This window comes from Mastigoproctus giganteus, chromosome 10, assembly GCF_048544385.1.
Source record: "Mastigoproctus giganteus isolate SK-2022 chromosome 10, ASM4854438v1, whole genome shotgun sequence".
NCBI classification, from domain to species: domain Eukaryota; kingdom Metazoa; phylum Arthropoda; class Arachnida; order Uropygi; family Thelyphonidae; genus Mastigoproctus; species Mastigoproctus giganteus.
Window position 1 is genome coordinate 157,607,803 of NC_143584.1, and position 21,885 is coordinate 157,629,687.

General features: G+C 36.9%; 1 protein-coding gene across 2 annotated transcripts in view; it reads right to left on the minus strand.

Annotated features, from left to right (window-relative positions):
• Positions 1-13,278: 13,278 nt before the first annotated feature.
• Positions 13,279-21,885, minus strand: part of LOC150079406 (kinesin heavy chain-like) — a 429,176-nt gene continuing 420,569 nt past the window's right edge. The window contains exon 27 of one of the 2 annotated variants that reach the window (XM_090383638.1): positions 13,279-13,704. In XM_090383638.1, coding sequence (XP_090239764.1) covers positions 13,682-13,704 — 23 coding nt within the window. In that variant the 3' untranslated portion in view covers positions 13,279-13,681. The remainder of the gene's footprint in view (positions 13,705-21,885) is intronic. The other variant, XM_090383639.1, reaches the window with a different exon arrangement.

Genomic DNA, 21,885 nt, shown 5'->3' on the forward strand with positions numbered 1-21,885 from the left:
ATTGGGGCTAATGATCGCCGAATGGTCTTGGTGGAGACGTTTCTGGCACTTCCCTCATTCAAGTCGGCAAAAAAAAAATTATGATATTAGGGTCCCCTGTAAATGATTACATCTACCCATATATTTGTATCTTTTCTGTAAATTGCGTGTGTTCTTCGGTCGATTTGACTGTTTGCTGGACGAAAAAACTCCAGTTTCTTGGAGAAAAAACCTTGCTACCTACGCCTGACACCGACTAACTAAGCCACGGAGCGAAAAAAGGCCACTAAAGTTCCTCGCGTCATCGACGGGATTCGAAATCGGGTCTTTCTTCCCTGGTGTGGGGGGCATGGCGACGATACCACTGTGCAACTTTCGCTCTGCGGACGGCTGAAACAATGGGAGACAGCCGTTTCCCATTGTCGATGGCACGTTCTTCCACCCCCTTCTCCGCCCACAGTGCTGTCCACGATGAGATGTTATTCCCGATAAACTCTTGATACTGTCGAATGGGGATAGTGCAATTTCTGTACCAATTCCTCGATAGACTGACCCATGCGTTGGGCACCCACTATCATCTCTCTTTCAAAGTCAGTTAAATCACGACGTTTATGCATGCTGATATCGAATTACCATCTATGTGAATGCGGTGATATACCTGCCGAGTGATGGAATCATCCACATGCGAAAGGGAGTGACAGCGTCGCGGTTCCCAGCTGGAACCAGGTATCCCATGAATTCTGTCCTTTTCGTATCAATTAATAACACCCCACTTGGGGCCATATTTGAATAGAAATATGGCCCCTAAAATATTAGGTGTTATTATCACACAAACATTGCCACACATAGACCTATTTACAATACGTACTGAAGAAGGTGTCTTCTCTTAAAAACGTTGTCTGAGGATCTCTGAAATGCCAAAAGGTTTTTTTACGATCCTGGATCAAAGTATATAGATTGACTTCCTTTGCTGGTTGGTACAACGAACTAATACACCTCTAAGGTCCTTGTAATTGGACAAGTAAGCAAAACATGCCTCCAGTCTTAAATATCACGACAGAAACACGTCGGATCAGCTTCCAGTCTAAGTTTGTAGAGCCTTTCATTCACTAAACTGTGATCTGTAATAAGATACGAAATAGTCATCGAGGGATAGAGCTCCCATTTCTTTTTTATTAGCTGCAAACAACGCATCTTCTAAAAACTGACAGAAAGCGTGTCCTGTATCACTGGCATTCCATCTGCTTTTCCAAATCATGTTAATTTCCTCCAAAGATTTAACTTCTCTTGCTTAAAGTTCACAGTAAAGTTAATCACAATGTTAAATATTTACATTTATATTCCTTTCTTAAGATTAGAAATCATGCTACTTATACGTTTAGTGGTATACATCCAGGTATGACTTCGAAAGCATGTTGATGCCGTTCTGCAACATCTATAAGTTGCGAATATCATCATCATTCTCTGTAATGATAATAGTCAAGCCTTCACTTTTACGTGTGTTATTCTGGGAAACCAAACAGCCACCGCATATGCCACTATTGGTAAAAATATTGCTTTCTAATATGCCACCAATGTTTTATGTTTTATCCCCAGTCTGTCCTGGAAATCCGAATCATTTTAGCAGTAAATTTCTAGACTTTATTAACCAAACACTTTACATGGGAAATGAAAGAAAATTCATTATCATTTAGGAGGCCTAAATATTTGTTGAGCAACGTATAGAATTTGAACTTTCTTAATTTTGATATTAGGGGAACTGTTCTAGTCTAATATATGGTTGAAGATCATCAGCTTTGTTTTTGTTGCTGATATTTTCAATTTGTTAGTTTTAGTCAAGACCACACAGAATTTATAGTCTTCTAGAAGATTTCTAGTCTTCTAGAATTTTTAGTCCAGACCACCTAGATTCAGCAAAAATTTGTTTCCATAAGTTTCCAATAAACGCATAGAACCATTTGGGATTCATTAGCATTAGTTGATGAATATGATGCAAGAAAGTAAGCTTATACGGCATCAGCCAAAAAAAAAAAAAAAACCTTCGCATTTCACCCATCAGGTCACTTCAAATGTTTGGTTGTTCAGCCTTAGATTTATTTAAGCTATCAACTTCCAGAACAACAGATGGAAGTCTGTTGAAGAAATCAACTACCCACTGGCTAAAGGCAAATTTTCGCACATTTATTCAACAATTGTCTTTCCTCAATTTGAATCTATGCCCTCAGGTTTTTAATCTGCGCAAGAGGAAGTATACCATCAGCATTAAGCCTGCTTAAACCATTCAAGGCCTTATATAATTCGATCAGATCACCTCGCAGGTGCATAGTCTCCAGATGCTGCAACTTACAGAACTTAAGCCTTTCTTCGTAAGCGTACCCCTTTCTTGTTCTCAACAATCTTGTTGCGCTTCCCTGTACTCGTTCTAGCACTTTACATCCTTCCTAAAATGAGGCCTCCACATCTGTATACAGAACTCAAGATTTAGCCTGACCATAGCCTTATACAAAAGAATAATCACCTCCTTGTCTCTGCTAGCAAAATTCCTATATATCATTGACAAAACTCCATGACCTGCTGGCACTCGTCTGCACTGCTCAGAGAACTTCATATTTGACAACACAGTTACCCCATGTCTTTTTGATTCTCCACCTTATTGAGTGTACTACCACTGTCCGTACGTTTGTTTCTCTTGGGTTACTGCTACACAAATACTTTGCATTTGTCAATGTTAAACTTCAGTTGCACTTCTCAAACCCTCTAACTTTTCTAGATCCTGTTGTAGTAGCACGATGTCTTTATTGCGATTAACAACCGTGCCAACCTTTGTATCATCTACAAACTTGGACCTTAAGCCTGATATACCATCATCATCGATATCATTGTTAAATACACAAAACAACAATGGGCAAAGTACCGGTCCTGCGGGACTCCGCTAATAACATCGGTTCACATAGAGCAGTGTCCATTTATTACCACTCTCTGCCACCTCCCACTCAACCACCCCTGTATACATTGCAGTAACTTGCCCTTAATGCCATACCTCTCAAATTTGTACAGCGGTCTTCCATCAAAAGCTTTCCTTAAATCGAAGGATATGTCAAAATTATTTTTTGCATCCAGTTCCTTTGTGGTCACAAAGGAACTGGATTAAACAGAAGTTAAGGGGAAGTCAGACAAGACTTCCCCTTAACAAACTAATGCCGGTGTCCCTCAAGGTTCAGTTCTTTCCCCCACTCTTTTCCTCTTGTATATTAATGACCTTCTTCCATTGACTGGAAATCCTGTCCATAGTTTTGCCGATGATAGCACATTGCATTCCACTTTCCATTTTGAGAAACCTTGTACTGCTGAATCAGCTTGAACTTCTCGAAAATGTGCTACCAATTCCTTAAATGCCGATCTTCAGGTAATTCTCCAGTGTGGCAAAGACAACTTAGTTGATTTCAACCCTTCTAAAACTCAGCCTTGACTTATATCTCGCAAAAAGGATTCTTCTGCTCCTATGCTTATCTTTAGTGACACTCCGATTTCTAGGCAAAATGATATATCTCTTTTGGGGATTACCCTGACTTCTAATCTCTCTTGGCACAAGCACATTACAAATATTGCTTCTTCTGCATCTAAAAAACTTGGTTTTCTCTTTCGCTCTCGGTGTTACTTTTCTTGCATACAGCTGCTCACTCTGTATAAATCGCAAATCCGCCTTGCCATGGAGTATTGTTCCCACATCTGGGGTGGTGCCCCCAAAACCTCTCTCAGGCTTCTTGATTCCATTCAGAAGAGGGCAGTTAGGTTAATTAATGATCCATCTCTAACAGAGTCTCTCCACTCGCTGTCTCATAGACGTACTGTTTCTGCTGCATGCCTCTTCTACAGATACTTCCATGGGCACTGTTCTTCTGAATTGGCTTCTATAATTCCTGCTCTCTCTTTCAAAACAGTCCGAACACGTGCCGTCACCAGCCAACATCCATTTACTGTCCAACTTCAAACCCACAGAACCAACTTTTCATCTTCCTCATTTATTCATTCAACTGCCGTTTTCTGGAACAACCTTCCTTCATACATATTTCCTGAAAATTACAATCTACAGAAGTTCAAGTCCAATGTCAACAAATATCTTCTTTAGTGTTCTCAACCTCCAACCCAAGCACAGTTACTAAGTACAATCGGTTCTAATACCTCTCGTGTTTGGGGTTCACATAAAAAAAAAAAAACCCATGCTGTCTTGTGTCATCTCTTTAACCAGTGACTCCATTATTTTCACTTTAACAGAAAAACTGACAGGTGTAAACTTATTTGTGTCACCCTTTGAACGCCTTTTGGGTAGTGGGGATACATTCGCACATCTCCAGTCCAGGGGGACCTCCCCTGACTGCAAGGATTCTCTCATAATTTTGGCTAAGGGTTTGCTTACTTTTCGTGCTGCCTCCATTATAACTGGATAGATTACATCTGTTCCATGTGCCTTCTTTATGTTTAATTTCAAAAATTTCTTCTCCACTTTGCTCTCGGTTATTACAAAATCACGATCTTTCTGTTCGAGTTTGATAAACTTCTGGTAATCCCCTCCTTGAATAACTGATGTGTGAATGTAGACGAAAAATACTTATTCACTTTATCAGCTACCTGAGCAGAATCAATAGTCGAACCATCTATGTTAAGTGGACCAATCTTATTCATCCTCTTCCTTTAGAATTTGTCTCCTTCTTCTTTGTGAGTTGTTGGCGCATCGGCTTGTGTGGCCATAATGCACCTCCAAAAGTTTTTGCAATACTCTGATCCAAGCCCGAGGCAGGATCCGAACCCGCGACCTTTGGGTTGCCAGGTAGGCACTTTACCCACCCGGCTTAGAGTTTAAGTAAAGAACTCTTTGCTGTTTTTCTTTGCATCCTTGGCCAAAGATTTCTTCTAATCTCCCTTCGCCTGTCTAACCACCTTTGTGACTTGATTACAGACTAGCTTATATCTGCCTTAAGCCACTGCGCCGCCTGATAATTTATATACATCGCATGCTTTTTTTTTCTGCTACAAGCCTCATTAATTCATCTGACATCCATTTGGGCCTAAACCTAGAGCAGTATTTCTTAGTTGGTATGAAAAGTCTAGTAGTCTCCAAGATTAAGTCCCTGAAGCCTTCCCAATTAGAATTCACTGTTGATAACATTATCAGTTAATTATAGAATTTAAAAAATTTTCTGAGACCACTGTAGTCACTTTTACGAAAACAAAACCGTTCCCTTAACGGTAAACTGTGATCACTGTCACCTAGTGGTTCCTTTAGCTGCAAATTCTTAATGCATGAATAATCACTACTGATAATCAGATCAATGGTATTACTCTCTCTCTGGTTGCCCCTCGAACATGTTGCTGTAGAAAAGAATCCTACAATAAAACCATGAATCTTTCTAGCGTACAAGTGACCAAACCACAAGTTTCAGTCCATATCTGGAAAGTTAAATCCCCCGTTAGAAGGCAATCTGACTTGATGGCCTGCTATTTCTCTGTAGTTGTTCGTTGTACAAAGGGTACTAGGAAAGTTTTGCAATATGACGCAACAATGAATCACAGGAAGCTGCTTGTTGCTGCATGTTCAGACATGTTCATACGTGCATAGTAGCCGCCGCGCCAAGTCGATGGGCTCAGTTATTCATTAGTAGTGAGAGTGTAAAGTGCTTGCGATGGCATCGTGGTTACGAAATGAGATAAAGACAGTTTTGCGGTATAATTTCGTGCGTGGTTTAACCATAGACCAGTGCTTAGAAGAAATGACTCTTGCACTAGATGATGATTGATTGTCCACATCGTACAACGATATTCAGGTGGTATAGAGAATTCCAAAGGAGAAATTTCACTCTGGAGGATTCTGAGAGGCCGGGAAGGCCACGAACGTCAGTTACAGAGGAAAACGTTACTGCTGTGAGGAAAATGCTTGACGAAAACAGGCGAGTGACCTACCAACAGATAGAGGATACTTTGGGCCTAAATGCACCAGCAATTCGTTCGATTCTGCAAGATCATTTGCACGTGAAGAAACTTTCTCTCTGGGTGCCGCATCAACTGACTGAAGAGCAGATGACACGACGTGTGACTTGGTGCCGAGAGATGTTAAAAAAGTTTGATAAGGGACAATCTCGGTATGTGAACAACATCGTGACAGGTGACGAGACTTGGCTGTACTATTACGATCTGCCGACCAAGACTCAAAACAAAGTTTGGGTCTTTGTTGATGACGACACACCCGTAATTGTCAGAAAATCCCGATCTGTAAAGAAGAAAATGATAGCTGTATTTTTCAAATCGAGTGGAATTGTGGAACGTGTCGTTTTGGACACGCAGAAGAGTCACAGCTAAGTGGTATACTGAACAATGCCTGCCTAAAGTCATTGGATCTATGAAGAACCTGCGGCCAGTCAAGAATGGACACCTGGTACCTCCATCACGATAATGCTCCAGCTCACCGCGCCAAAGCCTGCACCAAATATTTGACCACGACAGGACTGAAACTTCTCGAGCACCCTCCCTACAGTCCAGACCTTGCTCCCTGCGACTTTGCACTGTTCCCGCATGTGAAAATGAAGCTAAAAGGGAGGCGGTTTTCCAGTGATGAGGACCTTCTACGGGCTTGGGACGAGTGTGCTTTACTCCCTAGTGAAACTTGGCAGAACTGGTTTAAAGATTGGTTTCGGAGGATGGAGAGGTGTATTGAATGTAGAGGAAATTACTTTGAAAAAATTAAATAAACAAAGCTGTATTGCAAAACTTTCCTAGTACCCTTTGTACTGATCAACTCTATAACATTCACCTACTTTCATTTTTCTTTTCCAAGTGTTTATATCACACCAGATTCAACATTTCACTGTCCATCCATGTCAACTGGATGCACTTCCTTAGATTTTGTTTCTTAACTAACAGCATAACCTGTCCTCCTTCCTTTCTGTACAAATCGTAGTCCCGAAAACCTAATTTTGCACTACTATACACTGAGTGACCACCCCTCTGAAAACTGAATGTGACCCATTGACCACGTGAGGAATGAGAGTGCAGAACGAGGAAGTTTTTATCGAACTTTGATAAAGGACTGGTGTCAAAATGGTCAAACAACCCAACAGCAAAACTGCAAGGGTCAGCGAAAGTTTGATGTTATAGGTGAGTGCTGGGTACATCGACTCATACAGGCGAATAGGCGCAGTCAATTGAAGAGTTGACTACCCAATACATGAGCCAACCAGGAACAATATGGGGCATGACCATGCATCACACGTATATGCATCTGCGCTATACCAGCAGACGATCCCTATGGCATCCTCTCCTAACCAAGGTTCATCAGCCATAAAAGACTCACCTGGTGCAAAGAGCATGCAAGTTTGACGTAAGATTGGATGGTGTGTCGTCTTGTGCGGATTTGGCATCAACAACACGAGGCTCTTGATCCATCATGCATGGTATCAAAAGTGCAGGCCGGTGGAGGCAGTTGTATGGTGTGGGGTATGTTTCACTGGCAGGAACTTGGACTCCTGGTGCATGGAAACATATCAGTGGTCTCTGCAATATTACTTTTTCCCGAATGGTGATGGTTTCTTCCAAGATGACAATACGCTGAGCCATCATGCACTTGTGCAGGAATATTTTGAGGAACAGTTCTGACATAGCATATCGATTGGCTTCCAAACTCCCCAATATCAATCCCATAGAGCACTTGTGGGACACTATGTAAAGGCACATCAGACGTCTGGATATACCAATCACCTCCATACCTGCATCGCTGACTGCATTACACACCTGTTGCCCATACCTCCCGAACGCTTCCGACATCTTTTTTAATCAATGCCAAGTCAGATAGCTGCTGTACTGAGGGAAAAAGGATGTACAAAGCATTAGGGAGGTGGTTATAATTCAGTGATCACTCAGTGTATAAGTAGCCTTAAACTGACGTGTATGTAAATTTTACGATCACTGAATTATGACCACCTACGTAATACTTCGTAGGTCCTCCTTTTGCAGGTTCCTGCAAAACCGAAACTATCCGACATGGCATTGATTCAACAAGATGTCGGAATAATTCAGGAGGTATGGCGAACCAAGCTGTGTAATTTCAGCAATGCAGGATATGCTGCTCCATAGTGTCCCACCAGTGCTCTGTAGGATTGATATTGGGAGAGTTTGGAGCCAATGGATATGCTGGAAGTCAGAACTGTGTTCCTCGAATCAAGTGCCAGGTGGCTCGGCACATTTTCATCTTGGAAGACACCATCGCCATTTGGGAAACTGTAACATAGTGGTGTGTACATAGCGGAGACCACTGATAAGTTGTTCCACATGCACCAGAGGTTCAGTGAAACATGCCCCATACCATACAACGGCCTGCACTTTTGATACCATGCACGATGGATAAAGAGCCTCATCTTGTTGATGCCAAATCCAAACATGACCATCCATGGTGTGGAGTAAATAAAGTGACTCATGCAACCAGTATGAGTCACTTTATTCACCTTCTTCCAGTCTTCTAATGTCCAACTTGCATGCTCTTTGCACCAGGCAAGTCTTTCAAACTGATGAACCTTAGTTATGCCAGATATTGTTCCAGGTTGGCCCATGTTGTATTGGGTAGTCAACTCTTCAACAGTGCTGCGCCTGTTCGAGTTGTTGAACCGGGCACTCACCTCTAACATGAACCTTTCGCTGACCTTTGCAGTTTTGCTGTCGGGTCATTGTTTGACCATTTTGATGCTAGTCTTGTACAATTTAACAACTGTGGCTCTTGAACACCCACCAGTTCAGCCGTTTGGGAAATCGAGGCACTAGCTCGTCAAGCTGCCACAATCTGACCTTTATCAAAGTCCAATAAATCCTTCCTTTTACCCATCATGCTCGGAATTTTATTACCTACTGAACCACTGACACCAATGCTACGTAGGTCGATTAACTGCGCACTCTTGTACCTCATGTGGTCAACGCATTCAGTTTTCATAGGGATGGTCATAATTCAGTGATCACTCAGTGTATATTGTACATTGCTGTAACTTGAAGCCTTGCACTAATTGCATGTTTTCTTATTACAGCAAAGTACAAAAGCTACACTATATTTAGGTATGAAGTGAGTTATTATTAATAGCCATATGGTGCAAGGAAGCCTAAGGCTTTTGCAGCACCAGTAAAAAAAAAATTTCCCGAGTTCCATGTGAGAGAGAGAGAGAGAGAGAGAGAGAGAGAGAGAGAGAGAGAGAATCACCAAGAAAGATTTCTCCAAAGCTGAAGTCTAGGAAAATCACTTTAAGCATGCTCTGCAGTACTTGTATATTTTTGACTGTATCAAAGTTGTGCATGTTAACTGGGTGGAGTTGCTGAATTTATACCAAAATCTACCTAATTTATGGGCTGCTTTCATAAACAGTACCTGCTTCCCAAGGTGATGTACAGAAACTGAGTCTAAACCTTTTTGAAAGTATATATGTGAGAATTAATTTCATGTCTTGTTTATACAGAGAATATATACAACTAGTGATGTGATTCTATTTCAGTATTGCTGGGTATGTCTAGTTGAGACATGTTAGATTTTAAGTTTAGAGCTTGGGGGGGGTGGGGGGGGGGTAATTGTGGATTTTACTGACCTCTACATTTAAAGCATAATGAGGAGAGTACTTGCCTGTTATGTGATAAAATAGCCAACAGTTAACAGATTTCTCGCATTCAGGTATTACACATTATGGAGCTGGATATTTTATGAAGATTTGCTATCTTGTTGAGCCAATTTACACTGAAAGCACAGAATTTATGGGATATCTGGTTCTCTCTCTCTCTCTTTTTATAATATTTAACTTAACTGAATTCTGCATTGGACATTATCTTCAATAAAATTAGTTAAGTCTTTTCCATTTCAATCCTAATAGCTGGCCTAGTTGCTCTCAGTGGAACAGCTATCTTTCCCGCTGCTAAAATTAATTCTTTATTTTATAATTGTTCTTACAGTTAAACTTGCAAGTCCAAAATTACGGCACACATCCGCTTGTCGCTGACAGGAATCGATTCGCATCAAAACATCTTAATTTAATTTTCAAATTGTCTTTTTCTTACATTTACAGTCTTCGTACTGCGGCCAGACGTTGCTTTTTCATTCTTATCAGCCATTATTAACTCTTCGAAAATGTAACTGCATTGGTTGCATTAATTAAGATACAATGTTTAAGTAAACTGTCCGATACGCACCGATGTCTAATACTGTACTGAGTGATGACTAGACTTCGGATAAATGCATATAACGCAAATATTTCAAGCAATAAAATTGATCATTTTTTAAAATGTTGATCTCGGAACTACGTAACAAATGACTGTGCTGAAATTAAATCAGCGTGCGAGAAAATTTCACTGAGCGTGGGAAACGTTTTAATGCTGTTTTGCTATTTATTTTCAAGCTATCGACTCCATCAAATGAAACGATTTCATTTAAATATGTAAAAATGCAATCTGTAAAAGGGCTTTATAGTCAGATTCGGGTTATAATATAAGAAAAGCGTTATAGCGAATCAGCGTAAAGGGACCCCCTTTTTAATGGGGGGGGGGCTGCTGTACTTGAATAATAAATTTATGCTTAATAAACTGTTATTATACTTAATTTCTTGTTCTTATTCTAAAAAAAATACTACAAAAGTAACAATATGGGGGGGGGGTGAAATTAGAGTACTTTTCATATCCTTTTAATTTTCAATTTTTCCCGATAGCAAAGAATGAGTACCGGCACCTATTTTTTTACAAAAAAAAGCACTGATAATAATATAAATGTACATTTGTGATTGGACAATTCTGCCATCTGCCCCTTGCTTGTTGCAAAATTTCTGGTTAATGAATACTGGTTGATCAACTAACATTTAAAAGCTCCATCCAGCATTACCCTCCCCACTTGCTTCATTTACAGGGCACTAAAAGGAAGGCTAGCTTGCCTAAATACAACATTCAACAACCACATATGACTGCACAAGAGATATTTGGCGATAGTCTGTGGATTCTTCAGTAACTATATTTTGTGCAGAAACCACAGGTGAAATCTCCTATTACAATATTTATTATTATAATAAGATTATAATAAGATTATAATAACCCTAACTATAACATCATAATCTTCATTGAAGATAATCTTTCATTTTCAAGCACTGTTGCCACATGAATTTAGTGCACAAATTCATGGGACTAAAATGTTTGAAAACGAAAGTCTTGCCAATATAATAAAAAATCAGACAAAACATGCTGCTCAACTGCACAAATTGATCTGCACTATATTTTGTAAAGAATGAAAATATTAGTGGAGTCCTCCAGGGTTTGATGTTAGGCCCATTGTTGTTTTGTGTATTTATCATGGTATAGCAGGCTTAATGTCCAAGTTTGCAGATGACACAAAGGTTGGCAGGATTGTTAATGACAATAATGACAGTATCCTACTGAAATAGGACCTAGAGAAGTTCAGCAGATAGGCCGAGAAGTGGCAACTGAAGTTTAACTTTGACAAATGCGAAGTACTGCATACAGGTAGCAGTAACGCCAGAGTAACGTATCAACTCTGTGGTACTACACTCAGGGAGGGAGAATGAAAAAGACCTGGGGGTAACTGTGCAGTCAGATATGAAGTTCTCTGAGCAGTGCAGACTGCCAGAGTAGGTCATGGGGTTTTGTCAATGATATACAGGAATTTTTCTAGTAGGTACGAGAAAGTGATTATCCCTTTGTATAAGGATATGGTCAGGCCGCACCTTAAGTACTGTGTACGGGTCTGGAGGCCTCATTTTAGGAAGGATGTAGAGTTGCTGGAACGAGAAGGGCAAAAAGATTGGTGAGGGGAACAAAGGGGTTCTCTTACCAAGAAAGGCTTAAGTTCTGCAAACTGCAACATCTGGAGTCTAGGCACCTGTGAGATGATCTGATTGAGGTGTATAAAGCCTTGAATGGGTTGAGCAGACTTAATGCTGATGGAATTCTTCCTCTTGCTCAGATTACAAACTGGATGAGGCATAAATTCAAATTGAAGAAAGTCAGTTGTAGAATAGATGTGTGGAAATTTGTCTTTAGCCAGTGGGCAGTTGATTGCTGGAACAAACTTCCACTGTCATTTTGGTAACTGATAGCTTAAATAAATTCAAGGAAGAACTGGACAAACTTTTAGAGAGAATGAATGTGTCGAATAGATTTTTTTGGCTGATGCTGTATAAGCTTGCAACTAACTAGTATAAGATTGCTTTCTTGCATCATATGCCTTTACTAATGCTAAAATATCACTCACCTGTGAAAAACTCCTGAAGATTTTGTCTTCTATTCTATTTTTGTATTACATGTGCATAAATATGGGCATATTTCCAATAGTCGCCAAGTGTAAAACAATACATTTTGTTGTGAGTTTTTAAGTTTATTATGAAGCCATACATTTGTGCACTAAATTCAAAGCTGCCAATAATATCACATTTTAAATACTCACAGTTCAGACTAAAAAGAAATCAGTCACTGATACAATATTACATATCTCACACTAAGATAACAGTCATACCGCGGAATGACAAGGCTTAATTTTACAACATGAATGGACACGAAACATAAATACTTTAAATTACAATGTTCGTTGTGAACTTCACAACATGAGAATTATTCATGTACTTGGTTTTATGCGAACTACTTCAACAAAAAAAAAAAAAAAAACATGGAAGTGAGCTTTTATAATAAACTCTTCAATAATGATTCTAAGGGAAAACATTTTGGTGGGTCCATTATATAAATACTGCTACAACAAAGGAGAAAACTGAGATTCATCATTATAGGGCTAACTTTTCTCAGCTCGTGTTTTGAGATCTTTGATTAAAAAACAACTGGTCAATTATATACATATTAGTGTCTGTTTATACATAATGCACAGTGTTGTTTACGAAAGTGGTACAAAATACACACAGACATATACAGAATGCCATAATCTAAACTTAGTAACTAGTAAAACCCAATCTAAAATCATTAAGAGGCTTGGTTGTTTAGATGAGATTAATCTTCACCTTGCTTATTATGTAATATCTGACTGAACAGATAATTATTAGCCATAATAGCAAAGAAGTCTCATAATAAAACCAGCTTTTTTTCTCCAGAATTGATCTGAACAAAAAAAAGGAAGGAATAAAAAAATAATAATAATAATAATAATAAAAAAGAACAGTACAATAAATATTCAGATCTGCAACTAAAATACACTGTATACAGAAATTAAAAATTAAATTAGAAATACAATATTAACTGACTGTACATATACGAGAGCTTTAGATTACATATTGTAGTGAAAAAATAATACGAAGCTACAAAGATTCCCTCCTGTTAGAATGATGTAAGAAATAATTTTAATATTGGTTACTTATCTACAAGCCCATATAATTAAATTATCCTACGTATGAAGTAACGACAAACTTATTCAAACAAAACAGAGCTAGAAAATAAATACAGTTATCACATAAGGTGTTTATAAAAATTCAGACTTTGAATAAGAATAGTTAGAAATCTTTGGTTGGATGTGTACAGAGACTATAGTGGTAATGACATTTAAGGAACTGCACCATAGTCAGGTTTCACCATTGTAGTTCACTGTACATAAGGTTACTAGGCTACAGAACAGCAAGGCAATGAAATACAGGAGGGGAACTTGTAAGCCAACAGGTAGTAGCACTTAAATTTGGTCACATCTCCATTAGCTCTCATGCAGTTCTTCAGCTAGAAAAATAGGATGATGTTATGAATATTTTTCACTTTTTAAGAAACTTTTATTACCAAGTCATCCAATAATGTAATTTTTTTTTTCACAATGCCCAGCTGCTTAAGTATTTATCTGTACACATTGTATTACATCCTAAATTACATTACACCATAAATTTGTGTAAATATAAAATCATCAGTCTACATGTAGGTTTTAATGAGTTAAAAAATACCATATTTATTCTCATCAGTAGCAAGATGGAGATGCCAAAATACATTAGGCATGCAATGATTGAAATGTTAAAAATGTGACTGCAGTTATTAAAAACATTTAAATGAGAAAAGGTGGATGTAAAGGATGGAGCAGGTATGGAAAAATGTTAGCGGTGACAGGTCTCTTGACTAAAGCTTAGCCAACAGGTTGGCTTGAATAATGCCAATGACGTATTCAGGACAACCTGTTTAATTCAGTTCAGTGATGATCTGTTAATAAGCATATTTAAAGAAGTTGCCATAACTGTTGAACTAGCTGAAAAAAACAGTTTGACCCATTTAAGCATTCACCACCACTTTTACCATCTGGAAAAAAAGTGTCAAAACTTGGAAAACGAGTTCCACAAGTCATCAAATCATGTTATAGATCGAGTGAAGGTTCAGAAGCGATTCAGAATTCAGATTCTGTATAAAAAAATATTGCTTTATCATATTAAGTATCAATGGCAGCAGGTTACTGCCAGAGAATCTGCTACAGCACAGCCAAGAGATGGTCTTCACCTCTGAAAGAGGTAGTATATTTATGGTGTCATTTATTTTGAACTGATGAAGACTGGTACCATTACAATGTTGAATGCTGCAATGCAAAGAAAATGTCTTTTGAATTTGAATTAACAACCATAAGGATGTTATGGTTCATCAAAGCATTCATCCTAATGCCAAGTGATGGGTGTGATAAAATAGAGAAGTTAATTAGAAAAAGATTCTGCATCCACCAGATCGTGTATCAACAAATTACAAACTATAAGTTTACAATATTACAACTACTGAAAAAAAAAAAACCCTTGATTGCAGAGGTTCTCAGAAGTGTTCTATCTGCATTTTTTGCTTCAGAAAGGGCAAATGAAAATATATGCTTGTTTAAAAACTTCACTAATTTTTTTCATTTTGAGAAAGAGGAAGAAACATTGCATTTATGGATAACCTGATAATTTGCTTTGTATTACTGTTTTATAATTAACACAAAACATATTTACATCTGCAACAGGTTTTAATATAGTGTTCAATTTAACATGAAACAACTATAATGTATACCTGCCAGTCTGAGAAATCTGGAACTGTAAAATGTGTTTTACATGCAAAAAACATTTTACAGTTCTAGTTTTCTGTCAGAACCTTTCTTCTAAATTGTCAATATAATAAAAGTCCCACAGTCCAGTCAGCACATAATTTTTTTAAATAATTCTTACCATATATAGCTGTTTTAGAATTACATGTTTGACATCTGTAATTAATTTCTAAAGGCCACAGGACTGTCTACTTCTATCAGTAAGACAATATTATCTGTCATTATGTGTGTGCCAAATTTGGCAGTGTGGAGCTTTAATATGCATACTTTTAAATAAGGTGGGGATGCCTGGAGCAAAATTAATCACGTTAGTTTGAGTACACCCTTTCATGATCTTGGGGCTTGAAATCAAATTTATCTCTTTTTAGTTGTTGGAGTTCCTCATCATCAGCAAGTAATGCTCCAGCCTTGGCAACTGGGAACTCCAACCACTGAAAGTTGTTTTTATTGTTTTTTCTTGATACTTCAGAGTTTTATGCAGTTTTTATTATTTAAACTAATGGTTAGATAAAATAAATAGCAAATAAATAACTCACCAAAAATCTTTGACTACTTGGAATATTTCATACATACTTTTAGATAAACAACTGATAATTAAAAATATCTGATAATATGCAGTTCTGCAGCTGCCAGTTTATCAAGACTATTATAATAAATTAACTCACTTGTGCCTACCATCCTGTATGTACAACACTTGTAAATTATTTTTATTTTTAACAGCAATTGCTTTCCAGATAGCACATCTCATGATTGGATAACCTTCTTTTGTAATCATTGAATTATTTTCTTGTTGTTTTTTTTTTTTTTTAAGTACAGCTATTGAAATGATTTGTATATAAGATTTTCACTTTTTATCAAATCAGTCAGAGAGTCATCTTTAAAGTAAAATATTCAATTATTCCAATGCATTAAAAATATTATTTTGCTGTGAATTATGTAGAGTGCATGCCTCTGTAGCAAGGTGGGCAGGAGCGGCAGTGCGTAGCACATGCTAATTGATTAGACTGGGGTTTGAGCCCATGACCACCAAATACAGAGGATGTGGAAAGGTCAGGGAATGACCACCGCATATCCCCGGAGCAATATGGCCTTAGTTGCTAATGCTCCTAAAAACCAAACAACAACAAGTATGGAAATGGTCCTGTATAAAAAGCCCTTCCACATTGCCTGACTTTCTTCCTACATAAAGGATATATTTTTTGCCAGGAACAATAATCAGTTTTTATTCTGTGTTCCAGTTCTAACTTTCTAAGTAATTATTACATTAGAGAGTGTATATTAAATTGAAACCCTATAGCCAAGTTTATAGCCAAGCCTATATACATTGTAATGTAATGTTAACAAATTAAGAGACAATATGCAATCTAAATTTTACTGCTCAGTAGTTACATTCAAGTTCCACAGCAATGTTATAGAAAAAAATCTACTGACACTTGTGTTGACCTTGTAGCAAATTTAATCAAAAGAGATAGGCTTGAAATAAGATTTTCTGATATTTCTTTTGCTCTGACAACAATAAGTTAAATCCTAATGGTAAGCATGCATACTTGAAGTATGTTCCCTTAGAAAAACAAGGCCGCTGCAAGTAGGTAGGTGAGGTAAGCGTCGCTTACGGGTGGCAGTTCAGGAGGGTGTCAATTTTTTTTTTTACATATACAAGTCAGACCTCCATTTAACAAACTTCTTTAAAACGAAATGTTCTATTTAGCGATATTTTTTGAATTCCCCAGGTAATTACATTTAAAATAGTTTCTGTAGAAAACAAAATTTCCATATAGCGAATGGATTACAAGAGACTTAACTGGGAAGGCATTAACAGTTTGCACCCTGGCCTTCGGGCAATTGAGACAATTAATGCTGCTACTAAGCACAAATTAAGAGTTAAAGGAATTACCATTCTGTAACTTAGTGGTAAAACCTATCCACTGCCTGTTACACAAACCCAGAAGCTGTGCTGGTCATCTGATAGGTTAACCAGTATTTAACACAGCAAGCAAATAATTCATTTGAAATAAATACAGTACATGAAATTGCAGACTTCTGTTAATTTTCTTATTATCTGGATCTGTGTTCAGTGTGGATTAAGGTATGGACTAGCAGGGCCCTTGCCCTGGGGGCCCCCAAAACAGAAGTACAATGAGGCAAAAAAATATATATAAATAAATTACATACAGTGAAACTTCTCCTAACGGACACCTCTCATTAACGGACATCTCTACAACGGACATTTTCAAATTCCCCAACTCACCTCCATTGGTTTTAACGTGTTTGCAGCTTCTGTCTAGTGGACATTCTCTGTAATGGACGCGGACAGGCAATCTGCACTGTTTCGTTTAGATTAGCACTTAATTTGATCTCCCCATAATGGACTGCGGGAGAGCTCATGGCCCTTTTTCTAGGAACTTTTCCAAGTATTGCCTCAATCGTGTGTTTATTTTCTATTTTCGATTCTCTGAATTTTATCAAGGTTTACGTCTCGATTCTAAACCCTTTTTCAAGAATTTTAAAGCACGTGTAAAACTTCTGATGAATTCGGTGTGTGCAGGGGGGGGGAGAATATGGTCGGCCTTTCGTCTTTTCAGTTTCAGTTTTCAGTTTTGTTCAGTGTCGTGTGAAGTGCACAATGTCTTCTCGTAAACATTTAACTTTAAAAGATAAAGTCGAACTCATTAATGCGTATGATCGGCAAAAAAATTAGTGTTCGCAATCTCGCTGCAAAATTCAAAATCGGGAAGACGCACGTAAGCGACATCCTAAAAAAAAAAAAAAATGAACTGCTCAAACAATTTTGGCAACACGGAAATGATCAGGTTCAAAAATCATTCCCGAAAACTGTTGGACTTCAAATTGACAATGTTATGTATGAGTGGTTTTGTCGCGAACGTGCCAAAAAAATTCCCATTAATGGGCTTATTATTAGGGAAAAGGCTTTGGAGGTTGCGAAATCTATGGGAGTAAATGAGTTCAAAGCTTCTGTGGGATGGCTAGACAAGTTCAAAACTCGGCATAAAATTTCTTGGAAAACCGTAAGTGGTGAAGGTGGATCTGTTGATACTGGGGTTGTAACAGAGTGGACCGTCAAATTGGAAGATTTATGTAGTGATTTTGAAGCTAAGGATATTTACAACTGTGACGAAACAGGGTTGTTTTTTTAAAGCTCTTCCTGAAAAAACAATGAGTCTAAAAAACGAAAAGTGCCAGGGCGGAAAAATTTCTAAGGAACGCTTGACTGTACTATTGTGTACAAATATGCTGGGAGACTTTGAACAACCTCTTGTTATAGGAAACCCACAAAATCCTCGTTGTTTCAAGGGCATAAAGTTGAATCTTTTGGATGTTGACTGGAAGTCTAATAAAAAAGCGTGGATGACACGAGATATCATGAGCGAATGGATAAGTAACTTTAACCAAAACATGATTCGTCAAAACAGAAAAATTATTCTTTTCATGGATAATGCTGGATCTCACCCGCACATTGAATTGTCCAACATTCAAATCATTTTTCTGCCACCAAACACATCTGCAGTGTCAGCCCTTGGATCAAGGGATAATAAAAAATTTTAAACTTCACTACAGAAAACGTGTTTTAAGACATCTCATTGCAAACATGAACGATGTAACATGTACGAGTGACCTTGCAAAGAAAATCAGCATCCTAGATGCGATTCAATGGATTTCCTCTTCAGTAAACGCAATTAGAAAACAAACTGTCGTGAACTGTTTTGTAAAGTCTGGCTTCTCAAACGCAAAAACTGAAGTTGTGAACAGCAATGTGGAGCACCAAGAAGAACAAGAACTTCAACATCTATTGATAATGTACGATACTTCCGCTACAAGTGACCCTGGCTACAAAGATATGAACTCAAACCTCACTACAGAAGATGGTGCTCTAGATATCAACGACATTATCATCGATATTTTTCAAGAAGTTCCTCATGAGGATGAAGAAATGGAAGGAGGTCATTCTGTCGAAGAACATATTAACGACGAACCACCGATGAAAATAGAAGCGCTCATACAAATCAATCGTTTAAAAATGTTTTTCGCCGCTGAAGAAGATACTGAAGGACTTTCGATGGTTTCTTCACTCCAAACCAAACAAATGTTGAAAACAAAATTATCAGCCGGAAGAAGGTGCAGAATAAAATAAGTGATTACTGTATGCATTTTTCTTAAGATAAAGTCACAATATGCATAGCACAATTGTATGTATATTATTTACAAAAATATTGTGCAAAATCTGTATATATTTTAATTTAATTTTACATTAAACGTTTAACAAATCTTTCTTTCTTTCTTTTTTTTTTTCTCCCTCAGACTTCTTGTTAGCGGACACCTCTCTAACGGACACATTTTCGTTCCCCATGGCTGTCCGTTAAAGGGAAGTTTCACTGTATATATATATATATATAAAATACTACTAGTATAAAATACATTAAGTAGATGTTTATGCATGGAAATGAACTAATGAAAATACATTACATTATGGCTGTAGGGTACTTTTGCGATAGCAGTGACCCTGATCCATAATTCACATTATTGTAACTCTGTCTTATCTAATCTTATTTAATCTAATTCTTAATTTTCTTCCCCCTATAGCATATAACTTCTCTATTGTATTATTCTTGATGATTATATATATATATATATATATATACATATATCTCCTTATAAAGGGTACCAAAAAATCTTTCTGCCCAGGATGCGGAAATACCTTGGTCCGGCACTGTTTTACACCATTCAGTTAGTCTTACATCCATCCTTTTGCAAATGGAATAACCGAGGGGACAACAGAGTAGCAAGACGGCGACTAAACAACAGCATGATAATTTCGCATTTCCTGCTAAAATCAGAAGCAAATTTGCATCCAATCAAACAGAGATGCAAAATGAGGTTAATTACGCATTCCCAATAATCAGCCAATCACTTTATTTTTTGGCCACGCCCACAACAGAGATACCCATGTTCTGGAGTTCGGCCAGTATAATATATATGGTACTATTTTTAGCAAGGCTATGTATAGAGTTCAGGGGATCTTCAAAGATTTATATGAAAATTACAATGGTAACTTTTTAAAACTTTCTGAAACAATTGCTAAATTTGATTCAGTTATGGCAGAACATATTCGTTGTATCCAAAAATTTGAATCGAAAAATATCGTGCATTATTTGGACGATCAAATACAAAATGAAATTACTGAAATAATTTCACAAAATATTACAGATAAAATACTACAAATTACTGAGAAGCTAGTCATTTCTAGTATTTTGCTATGATCACTAAAGATGAAAATAAAAATATGGATACAAGGAATTATGCTGAATCAATAGCCTTAAATATAGCATCTTATAAGTTTCTTTGTTCAATTATAATTTGGCACGATATTTTAAATAAAATTAATCCGATAAGTAAAATGCTCAAAAAAAAAACAGGAGGAAGCAGTCCAAAAAATTCTAGATTCAAATAATAATAATACGGCTACTATCATTGGCACTGAAGCTTCGTTTCCAGAAGAACTGTAAGGAAAAGGTTGAAAAAAAAAAAAAAAAAAAAATCATTTCAATTTCATAATCAAAGCAGAGATGAAGCTATTTAGGATCCGCAACAAAATTTCAAAATTTATTTTTTTCTTTCAAATTATGGTTAGATATTACAAATTATGGATACATCACTTTTCTCCTCGGAAAGGTTTAAAAATACGAAAGAATATGTACAAATATTTAAAATGTTTTATAATATTTCTGAATTTAAAAAATGGTCAGACGATTTATTAAATCACTGCAAAGATTTACATATTAAGTGACATTGATTGTAATGAGTCTGATATTGATGGTTTAAGCATTATCTGAAGAACTTGAGTACTTCAGATTTGTATTAAAGACGATATTATTCCATTTGAAGTGTTACAATTTATTTTTAAAAACGATTTCACAGATACTTTTCCAAATGTAGCAGTTGCATTAATTTTTTCTAACTTTACCAGTTTCGGTTGCCTCAGGTGAACGGAATTTTCAAAATTAATAAAAATTACTTATGATTGAAAATGTCTCAACGACTCTAATTTGGCAATAATTTCAATAGAAAATGATCTTTTGGAACAAATAAACATAAATGTAATAATTAATAAATTTGCATCTCTTAAAGTAAGGAAACATAAATTTGTATAATTTTTTTAGCATAATTTTCCTTTTATTTTATTATTGTGGGTATGATTACTGTGATTTAGAATTTAAAGTTTATTTCGAGAATTTCAGGGCGATTTTGTTTGTTGTTTCATTATATTATATATGAGATATGTTGTAATTCTTTTCATTTTCAATAAATTAATTATTATTTACGCCTTATTTTATTTTTTAATCCAAATATTTTGGGGTGGCAAATTGGATTTCGCTTACTGGCAGCACATAGGGTCACAGCGGCACTATAGAAAAATACTGCAATTTTGATGAATTTACAAATGAATACTTTGATAAACACAGTTGTAAGAATGAATGGTTCTTACAAATGTGTTTGTAAGAACCATTAATCAAAAATTATTTATGATTGAAAATGTCTCAACGACTTTAATTCGGCAACAATTTTAATAGAAAATGATCTTTTGGAACAAATAAACATAAATGTAATAATTAATAAATTTGCATCTCTTAAAGTAAGGAAACAATTTATGAGATGGAAGAAATAAACATAATAAACACAGTTGTAAGAACAAATGGTTCTTACAACATGACCATTTGCCAAAACAAATGGTCATGTCGTACAGTTTGAACCATACCAAGAATAAAAGGAGAAACTGACTGATAAGAAGGGATGCTTTAGGTTAAGTAGAGATCCGATACGAGTCTGCAAAAATTCTTTGT